Source organism: Rhincodon typus, chromosome 15 (assembly GCF_021869965.1).
Source record: "Rhincodon typus isolate 14 chromosome 15, sRhiTyp1.1, whole genome shotgun sequence".
Lineage (NCBI taxonomy): Eukaryota > Metazoa > Chordata > Chondrichthyes > Orectolobiformes > Rhincodontidae > Rhincodon > Rhincodon typus.
The window spans coordinates 3,499,365-3,511,004 of NC_063346.1; the positions used below are offsets into that span (position 1 = coordinate 3,499,365).

The following is an 11,640-nucleotide window of genomic DNA, read 5'->3' on the forward strand; positions in this document are numbered from 1 at the left end:
CTCACAAATTAATAGAGAAAAATCCATGAGGAGATTCTTGTTCACCGAGAGGAGAGACATGTGACCACTCACTATCACAGCGAGTGGTTGAAGCGAATGTTTATAGGGGAAACTCGTCAAACATCAAACAGTACAGCACAGGAACAGGCCCTTTGGCCCAACATGTGAGAGGGAACAATATGGAAGGATCCACTGATAGTTTGAGGTGGGAATTGGCAGTTTAGTTGCAGGCGAAAAACACAGCATGAGATTAAATGGGCCGAGTGGCCTTTCCATGTGCTGTAAACCTATTTTCTGTCACAGGATACAGGATACTATCTGCAGCAGCTACTGACCTTGATGACCCTCTCCTGCCCAGCAGTGACCTGCGCTACAAAATCCTCCAGCAAATTCCAGCACAGCCCTCAGACAGAATGTTCCAGATTGATCCTTGGAATGGTGACATCTCATTAACTGCAGAAGGTATGGTCTCTCCCCCTTTCCCTCCCTCTCCATTCTCTGCTTGTAATTGTACCCCCTCAGCTATTTACCTGTGAGGGCATCATTTGTTTTCCTTTATACTTTCATGGACTGTGGGCAGTCCCTAATTGCCGTTGTATGAGCGACTTGCTTGAACATTTCAGAGGGCAGTTAAGAGTCAACCAGATGGATCTGCAGTCACTCGGAGAATGGCAAGAACTGCAGATGCTGGAGTCAGAGATAACAAGGTGTGGAGCTGGATGAACACAGCAGGTCAGGCAGCATCAGAGGAGCAGGAAAGCTGACGTTTCGGGACCCTCCATCAGTCCTGATCTGAAACATTGACTTTCCTGCTTCTCTGATACTGCCTGACCTGCTGTGTTCATCCAGCTCCATGATGCGTTGACACAGAATCTGGAGTCACATGTAAACCAGATCAGGTTAGTACAGCAGAATTCATTCACCGAAGGTGGTTCATCGGTGAAACATTGCTGAGCCCACCTTTATAAATTGAATTTAAGCAGCACGGTGGCTCAGAGTTTAGCACTGCTGCCTCACAGCACTAGGTACCCAGGTTTGATTCCACGCTCAGGCAATGGTCTGTGTGGAGTTTGCACATTCTCCCTGGGTCTGCGTGGGTTCCCTCCGGGTGCTCCACTTCAAAGATGTGCAGGTTAGGATGGATTGGCCATTCCAAATTTGCCCCATAGTGTCCAAGGATTTGCAGGCTAGGAGGGTTAGCCAAGGGAATTACAGGGATAGGATGGGGGGGGTGGTGTTGGTTTGTGTGGGATGCTTTTTGGAGGGTTTGTGTGGACTCAATGGGCTGAATGGCCTGTTCCACACTGTAGGGATTCTATGATCCCAGCTGCCTTGCTGGAATTTGAACCTATTAGTTTGGGCCTCATGGGTTAATAGCCCAGTGATATTACTGATACATCACTGTCTCTCTGTCAAGCTCAGTCCTCTCTAGATGTGACATCCAAATGTCCGGATCTAGCCATTAGGACTGAGTTCAGAGTGGGGCTTTCAGTCAATTCTATGGTCCCACCTTATTCCCAACCTTCTAGCCCAGTGAAACCAATCAGACGTTGAATATTGCACTGAAGCAGACCGGTATTCTTCCTGCCAAAAATGGACACGTTCGCATTTGCCCACATTGTACTCCATTGGCTAGATCACTCTGGCTCGTCCTGTTCAGCCCTTCCTGTGTTGATGCTGACCCTCCACACAAACTTTCACTGCAGCAACGTTCCTACAATCTGCTGGCTGCAGGGCCAATGGTCCAAAGTTTGAGTTTCAGCTCCAGAATGAAGAAAGTGCAATTATGAAAGAGCCTCTATAAAAATCACAACATCAGCTAGAACATGACCTTCAATGAATAAGCGTGCAGACTAAGCGCCAGGTTAGAGACGTAAAACAATCAGAACAATAACAGCAGTTCCACAGCACCTTGTCACAATGAAACCACTCGCTGATTTCACACAATAAATAATTCCTTTTGCAATGTGCTGACTGTTGTGTGTCATATAGGAACAGGAGCTGCCTATAGCTGTTAAAATGATGTCTATTCATTGTGACTCCTTCATCAATGCTTCCTCACGGTTGTCATTGGCATTTGTTACAGTCACAGACGGAAGTTGTGTTTGTATCGTTGTGGTTGGAAGGTGTGACATTTGGTCCAAATGAACAGATGAAATGCTAGTTTGATGTAAAGAAATGGAGTTTGGGCATATGTTGAATCTATTCAGAGGAGAGTAGATGTTGGCTTTTCACTCTGTTAGTCTGTTCTCTCGAACTACTTCAATCGCGCTATTGTTTGTTTCGGGCCTGTGTGTGTCACACTGATTACAGACCTTAACCTCGCTCTTGACCACCACAGAACTCCATCTCGTTCAGTTGAAGTCAGCTCCAGAATTTATTTTCTTTTTGAACAGGTATTGAATATGTTTTTTTGTCCACTTCTACAACCTTTATCCACAGGGTTACAATATTTCATTATGCTGGAGCAGATTTTCTGTTCCTTGTAAGTCCCACCCTTTAAAATGATCCATGTTCTGTAATATTGCTCCATTGCAGTAACTTTAAATAATAGAAGTACAGAAGGAAGCCATTCAGCCCATCAAATCTATATATTGTTTTAAACTGCAATCCAGTTAGTCCCAACATTCAGTCTTTTTAATTGAATGAGTGACATTTAACCTGTTCCCAATGTTCTCTCATTGAATTCCAAATCACACCCTATTGAAGAAGATTTTCCTCACACCACCAAGAGTGGTTCTTACCCTCAACCTGCTGCCTCTCATTATTTCGAGCCTTCAACCATTGGAAACATTTTCTCTAGATTTACTCTGCCTATACTCTTCTCGGTTTTAGGTGCCTGTGCCAAATCTCCTCTTAGCCTTCCAAGAGCATGGCCCAGGTTTCCTTGACTCCATTTCTTGCAGGAGATGTGACGTTCTTGCTTTGGATATTTTCAGGAGCTGAATCGTTGGCCCTCAGTTTGGTTGACCGTTACATCCTGACTGTTCAGGTCAAAGATATGGGAGATCAACCCCAGGGCCACTACACGCGAGGGGAAGTCACAATCACTGTTACAGAAAACCTGTGGCTTCCTCCTAGTCCTGTCGCAGTCCGGGAAAACCATCAAGGGCCTTATCCCCTGGCTGTCTCAAAGGTAAGGAGCCCTAGTGTTAGAGCTTTCTATTTACTTGGTTCATGTGTTGTGGACATCTCTGGGTGGACCAGCATTCATTGCCCGTTCCTAATCACCCAGTGGGCATTAAAGAGTCAACACCATCTGGAATCACTCAAAGAGCAGGTAAGGACAACAGATTTCCTTCGCTAATGCACGGTGTGAACCAGTTGTATTTTCATGACAATTGACAGCCGTAACATGGTCATGATTAAGCTTTGATTTCAGATAGTTATTGAAGTCAAGTTTCAAAATCTCCCACCGTGGGATTCAAACCCACCCTCAGAGCATCAGGCTGGGGAGTACTAGTCTAGTGATTGTATTACTACATCATTACTGGAACTGAGCACTCAAAAACAAACGCACTTGCCCTGGTACATATAACTACCTATAATAGGAACAGGAGTAGTCTATGAGCCCTTTTAGCCTGCCCTTCCACTTAATAAGCTCTTAGTTGTTCTGATCATAACCTTAAACCTACTTTTCTGCCTACCCTGATAATCTTTTAACTTCTTCCTTATCAAGAATTACTCCACCTCTGCCTTAAAAATCTTCAAGGACTCTGCTTCCGCTGCCCTTTCAGGAAGAGCGCTCCAAAACCTCCCCACATCCCTCCTGGGGGAGAAAAGAATTGCTTGCTGTCTGTTTTAAAGATGTGACCCCTTGATTTTTAAACAGTCCCTCCTCCGTTCTGGATTTCCCCCCATAGGAGGAAACATCCTCTCAATGTCCAAGACCCCTCAGAATCTTGTCGGTTTCAATCAAGTAACCTCTTACTGTTCTAAACCCCAGTGGATACAAACTCAGCCTTTCCAACCTTTCTTCATACGACATATTTCCTTGTTGAGCGTTGGGAGTCGGGAGAGAGCGAGGGGGCTGCTGGGTAAGTAAAACCATATATTCAGGCAGTGGCTAAACCTGAAACACGACATGTGTAGTGTCTCCCACCCATCCTCCTCCTCTAACCAAAAAAAAAGACTCTGTGTGGACGGTCAATAAGGCAAGTATTTTTTCCCTTTCGTTTTTTTTTTGCTTTTGTTGGGCGGGAAGCTGTCGGAGGGAGGAGCAGCAGAGCAGAGGTGAGTATAAAAGTATCAGAGCTCTAGCTGCAAAATAAACAGGAGTGACGTCACAGGGAGGCTGTGACCTGATTGGCTGGTAAGAAATCTGCGCTAGATTTGAAAAAGAACCCAGGAAAGAAGTATCAACAAATTTAATTAACTCATTATAATAAATGATATACATTAATAAAGTAATTAACTAAATAGAAATGGCTGGGCAGGTGATGTGTTGTAGCTGTACGATGTGGGAGCTAGCTGATCCCATTGCGAACTGCAGTGACCACATCTGCAGCAAGTGTTGGTTGCTCGAGGAACTTCAGCTCAGAGTTGATGAGCTGGAATCGGAGCTTCAAACACTGCGGCACATCCGGGACGGGGAGAAGTACCTGGACAATTTGTTTCAGGAGGCAGTCACACCTGGTAGATTAAGTCATTCAAATTTGGTCAGTGGCCAGGGACAGCAGGGTGTGACTGTAAGCAAGGCAGGTAGAGAGATCCTGCAGTCAGCAACAGAGGAGCCTCAGCTCTTGACCTTGTCCAACAGGTACGAGGTACTTGCTCCCTGTGTGGATGAGGAACAGGGCTGCAGGGAGGATGAGCCAACTGACCATTGCACCGTGGTACGGGAGGCTATTCAAGAGGGGGGAGCAAAAAGACAAGTGGTAGTTGTAGGGGATTCTATAATTAGAGGGATAGAAAGTATCCTTTGTAAGCATGGTCAAGAGTCCCTCATGGTTTGTTGCCTGCCCGGTGCCAGGGTAGGGATATCTCTGACCAGCTTGAAAGGATATTGGAGCGGGAAGGGGAGGATCCAGTTGTGGTCCATGCCAGAACAAACAACATAGGCAAGACTAGGAAAGAGGACCTGTTCAGAGATTATCAGGAGCTAGGAACCAAATTAAAGAACAGGTCCTCAAGGGTTATAATCTCCGGATTACTGCCTGAGCCATGTGCTAATTGGCATAGGGACATGAGAATAAGGGAAGTAAACACGTGGCTAAAAGAGTGGTGCAGGAAAGAGGAGTTCCTTTTCATGGGGTACTGGCATCAGTATTGGAACAGGAGGGATCTGTACCATTGGGACGGTCTCCACCTGAATTGAGCTGGGACCAATGTTCTAGCAAAAAGGGTAAATAGGCTGGTCAACAGGACTTTAAACTAGAAAGTGGGGGGGGAAGGGAATGGTGACACTTGCCCCAGTGGGAAACAAAGCAGCAGGTTAACATCTGCAGTGGAGAATTCAACTAAGTGGAAAAATATGAAAGAAATGACAGGGAAGGAGAATTCAGGAGCGGTTACTAAAGTCTCCAGCACAGACACAAATAGGACAGGGTGTTTGGAAAGGGCTAGCAATCAAACACTGGAAAAACGAATGAAAATGAGAAGAGGGAGGGTTAATACAGGACTGAAGGTGTTATATCTGAATGCACGCAATATAAGGAATAAGGTAAATGAGCTTGTGGCGCAGATCGAAATTGGCAGGTATGACGTGGTAGGCATCACGGAGACGTGGCTGCCAGGGGATCAGGATTGGGAACTGAATATCCAAGGATATACATCTTATCGAAAAGATAGGCAGGTGGGCCGAAGGGGTGGGGTTGCCTTATTAGTGAGAAATGAAATTAAATCAATAGGAAGAAGCAAAGTAGGGTCAGATGGTGTAGAATCTGCGAGGGTAGAATTGAGGAACTGCAAAGGTAAAAAAAACCATAGTTGGAGTTGGGCACAGGCCTCCAACCATAGTCAGGAGCTGGGGCACAAGATACACCTTGAGATAGAAAAGGTGTGTAAGAAAGGCAAAGTCACAGTGATCATGGGGGATTTCAATATGCAGGTGGAGTGGGAAAATCATGTTGGTAGTGGATTGCAAGAAAAGGAGTTTGTGGAATGTCTACAAGATGGCTTTTTGGAGCAGCTCGTAGTGGAGCCCACAAGGGAACAGGCAATACTGGATTTAGTGTTGTGTAATGAGGCAAACGTGATAAGAGAGCTTAAGGTAAAGGAACCCTAGGAGGCAGTGATCATAAGATGATAGAATTTACTCTGCAATTTGAGAGGGAGAAGATAGAATCAGAGGTAACGGTATTACAGCTGAATAAAGGTGACTACAGAGGTATGAGGGAGGAGCTGGGCAGAATTGACTGGAAGAGGAGCCTAGCAGGAAAGACAGTGGAACAGCAATGGCAGGAGTTTCTGGGAGTAATTCAGGAGACGCAGCAAAAATTCATCCCGAGGAAAAAGAAGCATGGTACAAGGAGGATGAGGCAACCATGACTCACTAAGGAAGTCAGGGATAGCATAAAAGCAAAAGAGAAAGCATATAATGTGGCGAAGGGCAGTGGGAAACCAGAGGACTGGGAAGCTTACAAAGACAAACAGAGGGCAACAAAAAAAGAAATAAGGAGGGAGAAAATTAAATATGAGGGTAAGCTAGCCAGTAATATAAATGAAGACTGTAAGAGTTTCTTTAGGTATGTAAAAGGCAAAAGAGAGGCAAAAGTGGACATTGGACCACTGGAAAATGACGCTGGAGAGATAGTAGTGGGGAACAAGGAAATGGCTGAGGAACTGAATAATTACTTCGTGTCAGTCTTCACAGTGGAAAACATGAATAATCTCCCAAAAATTCAAGAGGGTCAGGGGGCAGAGCTGAGTATGGTGGCCATCACCAAGGAAAAGGTGCTGGTAAAACTGAATGGCCTGAAGGTGGATAAATCACGTGGACCAGATGGACTACACCTCACAGTTCTAAAGGAGATAGCTGAAGAGATAGTGGAAGCGTTAGTGGTGATTTTTTAGGAATTGCTAGAGTCAGGGAGGGTCCCAGAGGACTGGAAAATCGCTAACGTGACACCCCTGTTTAAAAAGGGAGTAAGGCAAAAGATGGAAAAGTACAGGCTGATTAGCCTAACCTCAGTCATGGGTAAGATTTTGGAGTCCACTGTAAAGGATGAGATTTCTGAATATTTGGAAGTGTATAGAAAATAGGTTTCATCAAGAGGAGGTCATGCCTGACAAATCTGCTAGAATTCTTTGAGGAAGTAAGGACAAGCAGGGTAGACCAAGGAGAACCAATGGATGTTATCTACCTGGACTTCCAGAAAGCCTTTGATAAGGTGCTGCACAGGAGGCAGCTGAGTAAGATGAGGGCCCATGGTGTTAGAGGCAAGGTACTAGCATGGACAGATTGTCTGTCTGACAGAAAGCAGAGATTGGGGATAAGAGGGTCTTTCTCAGGATGGCAGCTGGTGACAAGTGGTGTTCTGCAAGGGTCAGTGCTGGGACCACAACATTTCACTTTGTACTTTAATGATCTAGATGAAGGAACTGAGGGCATTCTAGCTAAGTTTGCAGATGATACAAAGATAGGTGGAGGGACAGGTAGTATTGAGGATGTGGCGAGGCTGCAGAAGGATTTGGACAGGTTAGGAGAGTGGACAAAGAATTGGCAGATGGAGTACAACGTGGGAAAGTGTGAGGTCATGCACTTTGGTAAGAAGAATAAAAGCATGAACTATTTTCTAAATGGGGAGAAAATTCAGAAGTCTGAAGTGCAAAGAGACTTGGGAGTTCTAGTCCAGGATTCTCTCAAGGTAAACTTGCAGGTTGAGTCAGTAGTCAGGAAGGCAAATGCAATGTTGACATTTATTTTGAGAGAACTTGAATATAAAAGCAGGGATGTGCTACTGAGGCTTAATAAGGCCCTGGTCAGACCACATTTGGAGTATTGTGTGCAGTTTTGGGCCCCATATCTCAGGAAGGATGTTCTGGCCCTGGAACGGGTTCAGAGAACGTTCATGAGAATGGTCCTAGGAATGGAAAGCTTAACATATGAGGAACATTTGAGGACTCTGGGACTATACTTGATGGAGTTTAGAAGGATGAGGGGGGATCTAATTGAAACTTTCAGAATACTGAATGGCCTGGACAAAGTGGATGTTGGGACGATGTTTCCATTTGTAGGAGAGACTAAGACCCGAGGGCACAGCCTTAGAGTAAACGGAAGACCTTTTAGAACAGAGATAAGAAGAAACTTCTTCAGCCAGAGAATGGTGAATCTATGGAATTCACCACCACAGAAGGCTGTGGAGGTCAGGTCATTGAGTATATTTAAGACGGAGATAGATAGGTCCTTGATTATCAAGGGGACCAAGGGTTACGGGTAGAAAGCGGGAGAATGGGGTTGAGGAATGTATCAGCCATGATTGAATGGTGGAGCAGACTCGATGGGCTGAATGGCCTAATTTCTGCTCCTATGTCTTATGTCTTACAATCCACCCATTCCAGCTTTCAGCCTGGTTAGCCTTTTCTGAACTACCTCAAATACGTTTACAAACTTGCTTAAAATAAGGAGACCAGTACTGTACACAATAGTCCTGATGTGGTCTCACCAGAGCCCTCTATAATTGAAGTATAATCTTCCTACTTTTGTGTTCAGCTCCTCTTGTGATACATGATTACATTCTATGAGCTTTCCCAATTACTTGCTGTACCTGCGTGCTAACTTTTTGTAATTCATGCACAAGCACACCTAGATCCTGCTGTATGTAAAAGCTCTGCAAACTCTCATCATTTAAATAATATGCTTTCACTTATTCTTCCTGACAAAATGCACAAGTTCACACTTTCACATATTGTAGACTATTTGCCACATCTTTGACCACTTATCTAACGTACCTATATCTTTCTGTATGCTCCATGTGTCTTCTTCACTTCTTACTTTCTTACCTACCTTTGTGTCATTGACAAATTTACCAACCATCTCTCCATCCCTTCAGCTAAGTCATTTATTTAAATACTGAACCAATACTGATCCCTGTGGCACACCACTTGTTGCATTTCACCAACCTGAGAAAGACCCATTAAAGTTCACCCTCTGCTTCCTGTTTGCCAGCCAATCATCTATCCGAAGATCACGTTTCAAGTTCTGATACAGATATTTCCCTGGTTTCAGCCTTACCAGGACGTCTGTACATGGACTTCAAGTCCCTTACTCTCTCCCTTGCCCAATACCTAGGTCAGCAGTAGCAAAACCCAGTGATTAAACATGCTCCAAACATTAGATCCTGGAAGGTGCTGTCTCATGGCTCTCCTTACTTTCCAAAGCAAAAATGTAGATTTTGTTCAAATGAGGTTCACCAATTAATCCTCATAAATATTGTGTCTTTAACATGACAAAATAGCACAAGCCAGAGAGGGACAAAAATTGACATCAAGACAACCGAACAAATATTTATTCTAATTACTCTCCTTTATTCTGTAAACCCTTGCCTAATAACCATCTGTCAAACTCGGTTATGGAAGGTCAACTAACTTCAGCCTCAACAGGATATCAGGAGGGACGGAGTTCCAAATTCCCACTCCCTTTGTAGGAAGCAGTACTTCCTGACTTCAGTCCTGATCGACTCTGGTTTCGTCTTTAAGATGGGCAGTACAGTGGTTCACAAAACCTGAAATCTGGGCCCGATTCCACCCTCACGTGTCTGTCTGTGTGGAGCTTGCACATTCTCCCTGCATCCGTGTGGGTTTCCTCCGGGTTCTCTGGTTTCCTCCCACAGTCCAAAGATGTGCAGCTTAGCTGGATTGGCCATAGGAAATTGTTCATAGTGTCTAGGGATGTGCAGGCAAAGTGGATTAGCCATGGGAAATGCAGGGATACAGGGATAGGGTAGGGGGTGTGGATCTGGATGCTGTTTGGAGGGTCAGTGTGGAAATGATGGGCCGAATGGCCTACTTCCACATTAGGGATTCTATGATCTGTATCCTCTTCCTAAAGGAAATAGTTTCTCTTTATCTACCCAGTTGAGCCCTCTGATCATATTAAAAATCCCAATTAGATCACACTATAATCTCCTAAGCCTGAGGGAATGTAAACTAGTTGAGTAGAACCATGAGGTGAGGATAACTGTCCATGAAGGAGAGCTGAGGTAGCTCTAGATAATTATGAAAATGAGGAATTGAAGGGAATTGAACAGAGTTACAAATGGTTCAATGGAAATATACTTTGAGTTCAGGTTAGGATTTAAATTCAGGAGTGATTACAATGGTGACAATGTTGTTGTAGTGGTAACGGCCCTGAGCTGGTAATCCAGTTATCCCCAGACTAATGTGCTGGCAGCATGGGGTCAAATTCCCCCTTTGGCAGATGATAAACTTTGATTTAGTTTTTTAAAAAAAATCTTGAATTATAAAGCTAGCCCAGTGGTGATCAGGTAAACATTATTGTTGGTTGTAAAACTTGATGTTTACTGGTGGCTTACAAGTAGTGTAGTGGTAGTGTAGTGGTGGTTTACTGGTGGTGTAGTGGTGTTTATTGGTGGTGTAACGGTGGTTTACGGGTGGTGTAGTGGTGTTTATTGGTAGTGTAGTGGTGGTTTACCGGTGGTGTAGTGGTGTCTATTGGTGGTTTACTGGTGGTATAGCAATGTTTATTGCTAGTGTAGTGGTGGTTTACTGGTTGTGTAGATGTGGTTTACAGGTGGTGTAATGGTAGTGTAATGGTGGTTTACTGGTGGTGTATCGGTGTTTACTGGTGGTGTAGTAGTGTTTACTGGTGGTGTAGTGGTTTTTATTGGTAGTGTAGTGGTGGTTTACTGGTGGAGTAGTGGTAGTTTACTGGTGGTGTATTGGTGGTTTACTGGTGATGTAGTGGTGTTTACTGGTGGTGTGGTGGTGCTGGTGCTGGACTGGTGATGCTCTGTTGACAGGAGTTAAAATCTCACCACAGCAACTGGTGCAATTTCAACTCATTTCTTTGAAAAACATGAATGGAAATTATCTTTGATTGTACAGTTCATTCCTGCCCCTTTAGGAAAGGAAATCTTCCATCCTTACCTGGTTGGGCCTAAATGGGACTCCAGACCCACAGCAATGTGGTTCACTCTTAACCAAAAAACTGTGCATGCTGGAAACATAAACAAAGAGACTGCTGGAGAAACTCAGCAGATTTGGAAGCAACTGTGGAGAAAGCAGAGTTAACATTTCTGATCCAATGACCCTTCTTCAGAAACTCTTTGGTTAATATCAAACTGACCTCTGGGCAATGTGGGATGTTCAATAAATGCTGGCCCAGTCAGTGTTACCCGCATTGTGTGAACAAATGTGCAAAATAAATCAAATGAGGAAATCAGCAGCTAATTTGCACACAGCAAGCTCCCACAAACATATTGCGATAATAATCAAGTTATTTGTGTCTGGGTGATGTGGTCTGAGGGTTAAAAATTGGCCCAAACTCTGAAGGTGATTCCCCCAGCTTCTGTTCATTGAATAGTGACCATAGGATTGTTTTCAATAAGGGATGTGAGCGGCTTCTATTTAAATATGTCACTGAAACACCGCACTACTGACAGTGCGGCACTCCCTCAGCAATGACCCTCCTACAGTGCGGCACTCCCTCAGCAATGACCCTCCGACAGTGCGGCACTC

The 11,640-nt window shown here is 44.5% G+C and overlaps 1 protein-coding gene across 1 annotated transcript in view; it reads left to right on the forward strand.

Moving 5' to 3' along the window:
* Nucleotides 1–254: 254 nt before the first annotated feature.
* The window catches only part of cdh16 (cadherin 16, KSP-cadherin), a 46,506-nt gene continuing 35,120 nt past the window's right edge, over nucleotides 255–11,640 (forward strand). Inside the window, exons 1-2 of the mRNA XM_048605945.1 lie at nucleotides 255–462; nucleotides 2,940–3,136. Of these exons, the coding sequence (XP_048461902.1) occupies nucleotides 255–462; nucleotides 2,940–3,136 (405 nt within the window). The remainder of the gene's footprint in view (nucleotides 463–2,939; nucleotides 3,137–11,640) is intronic.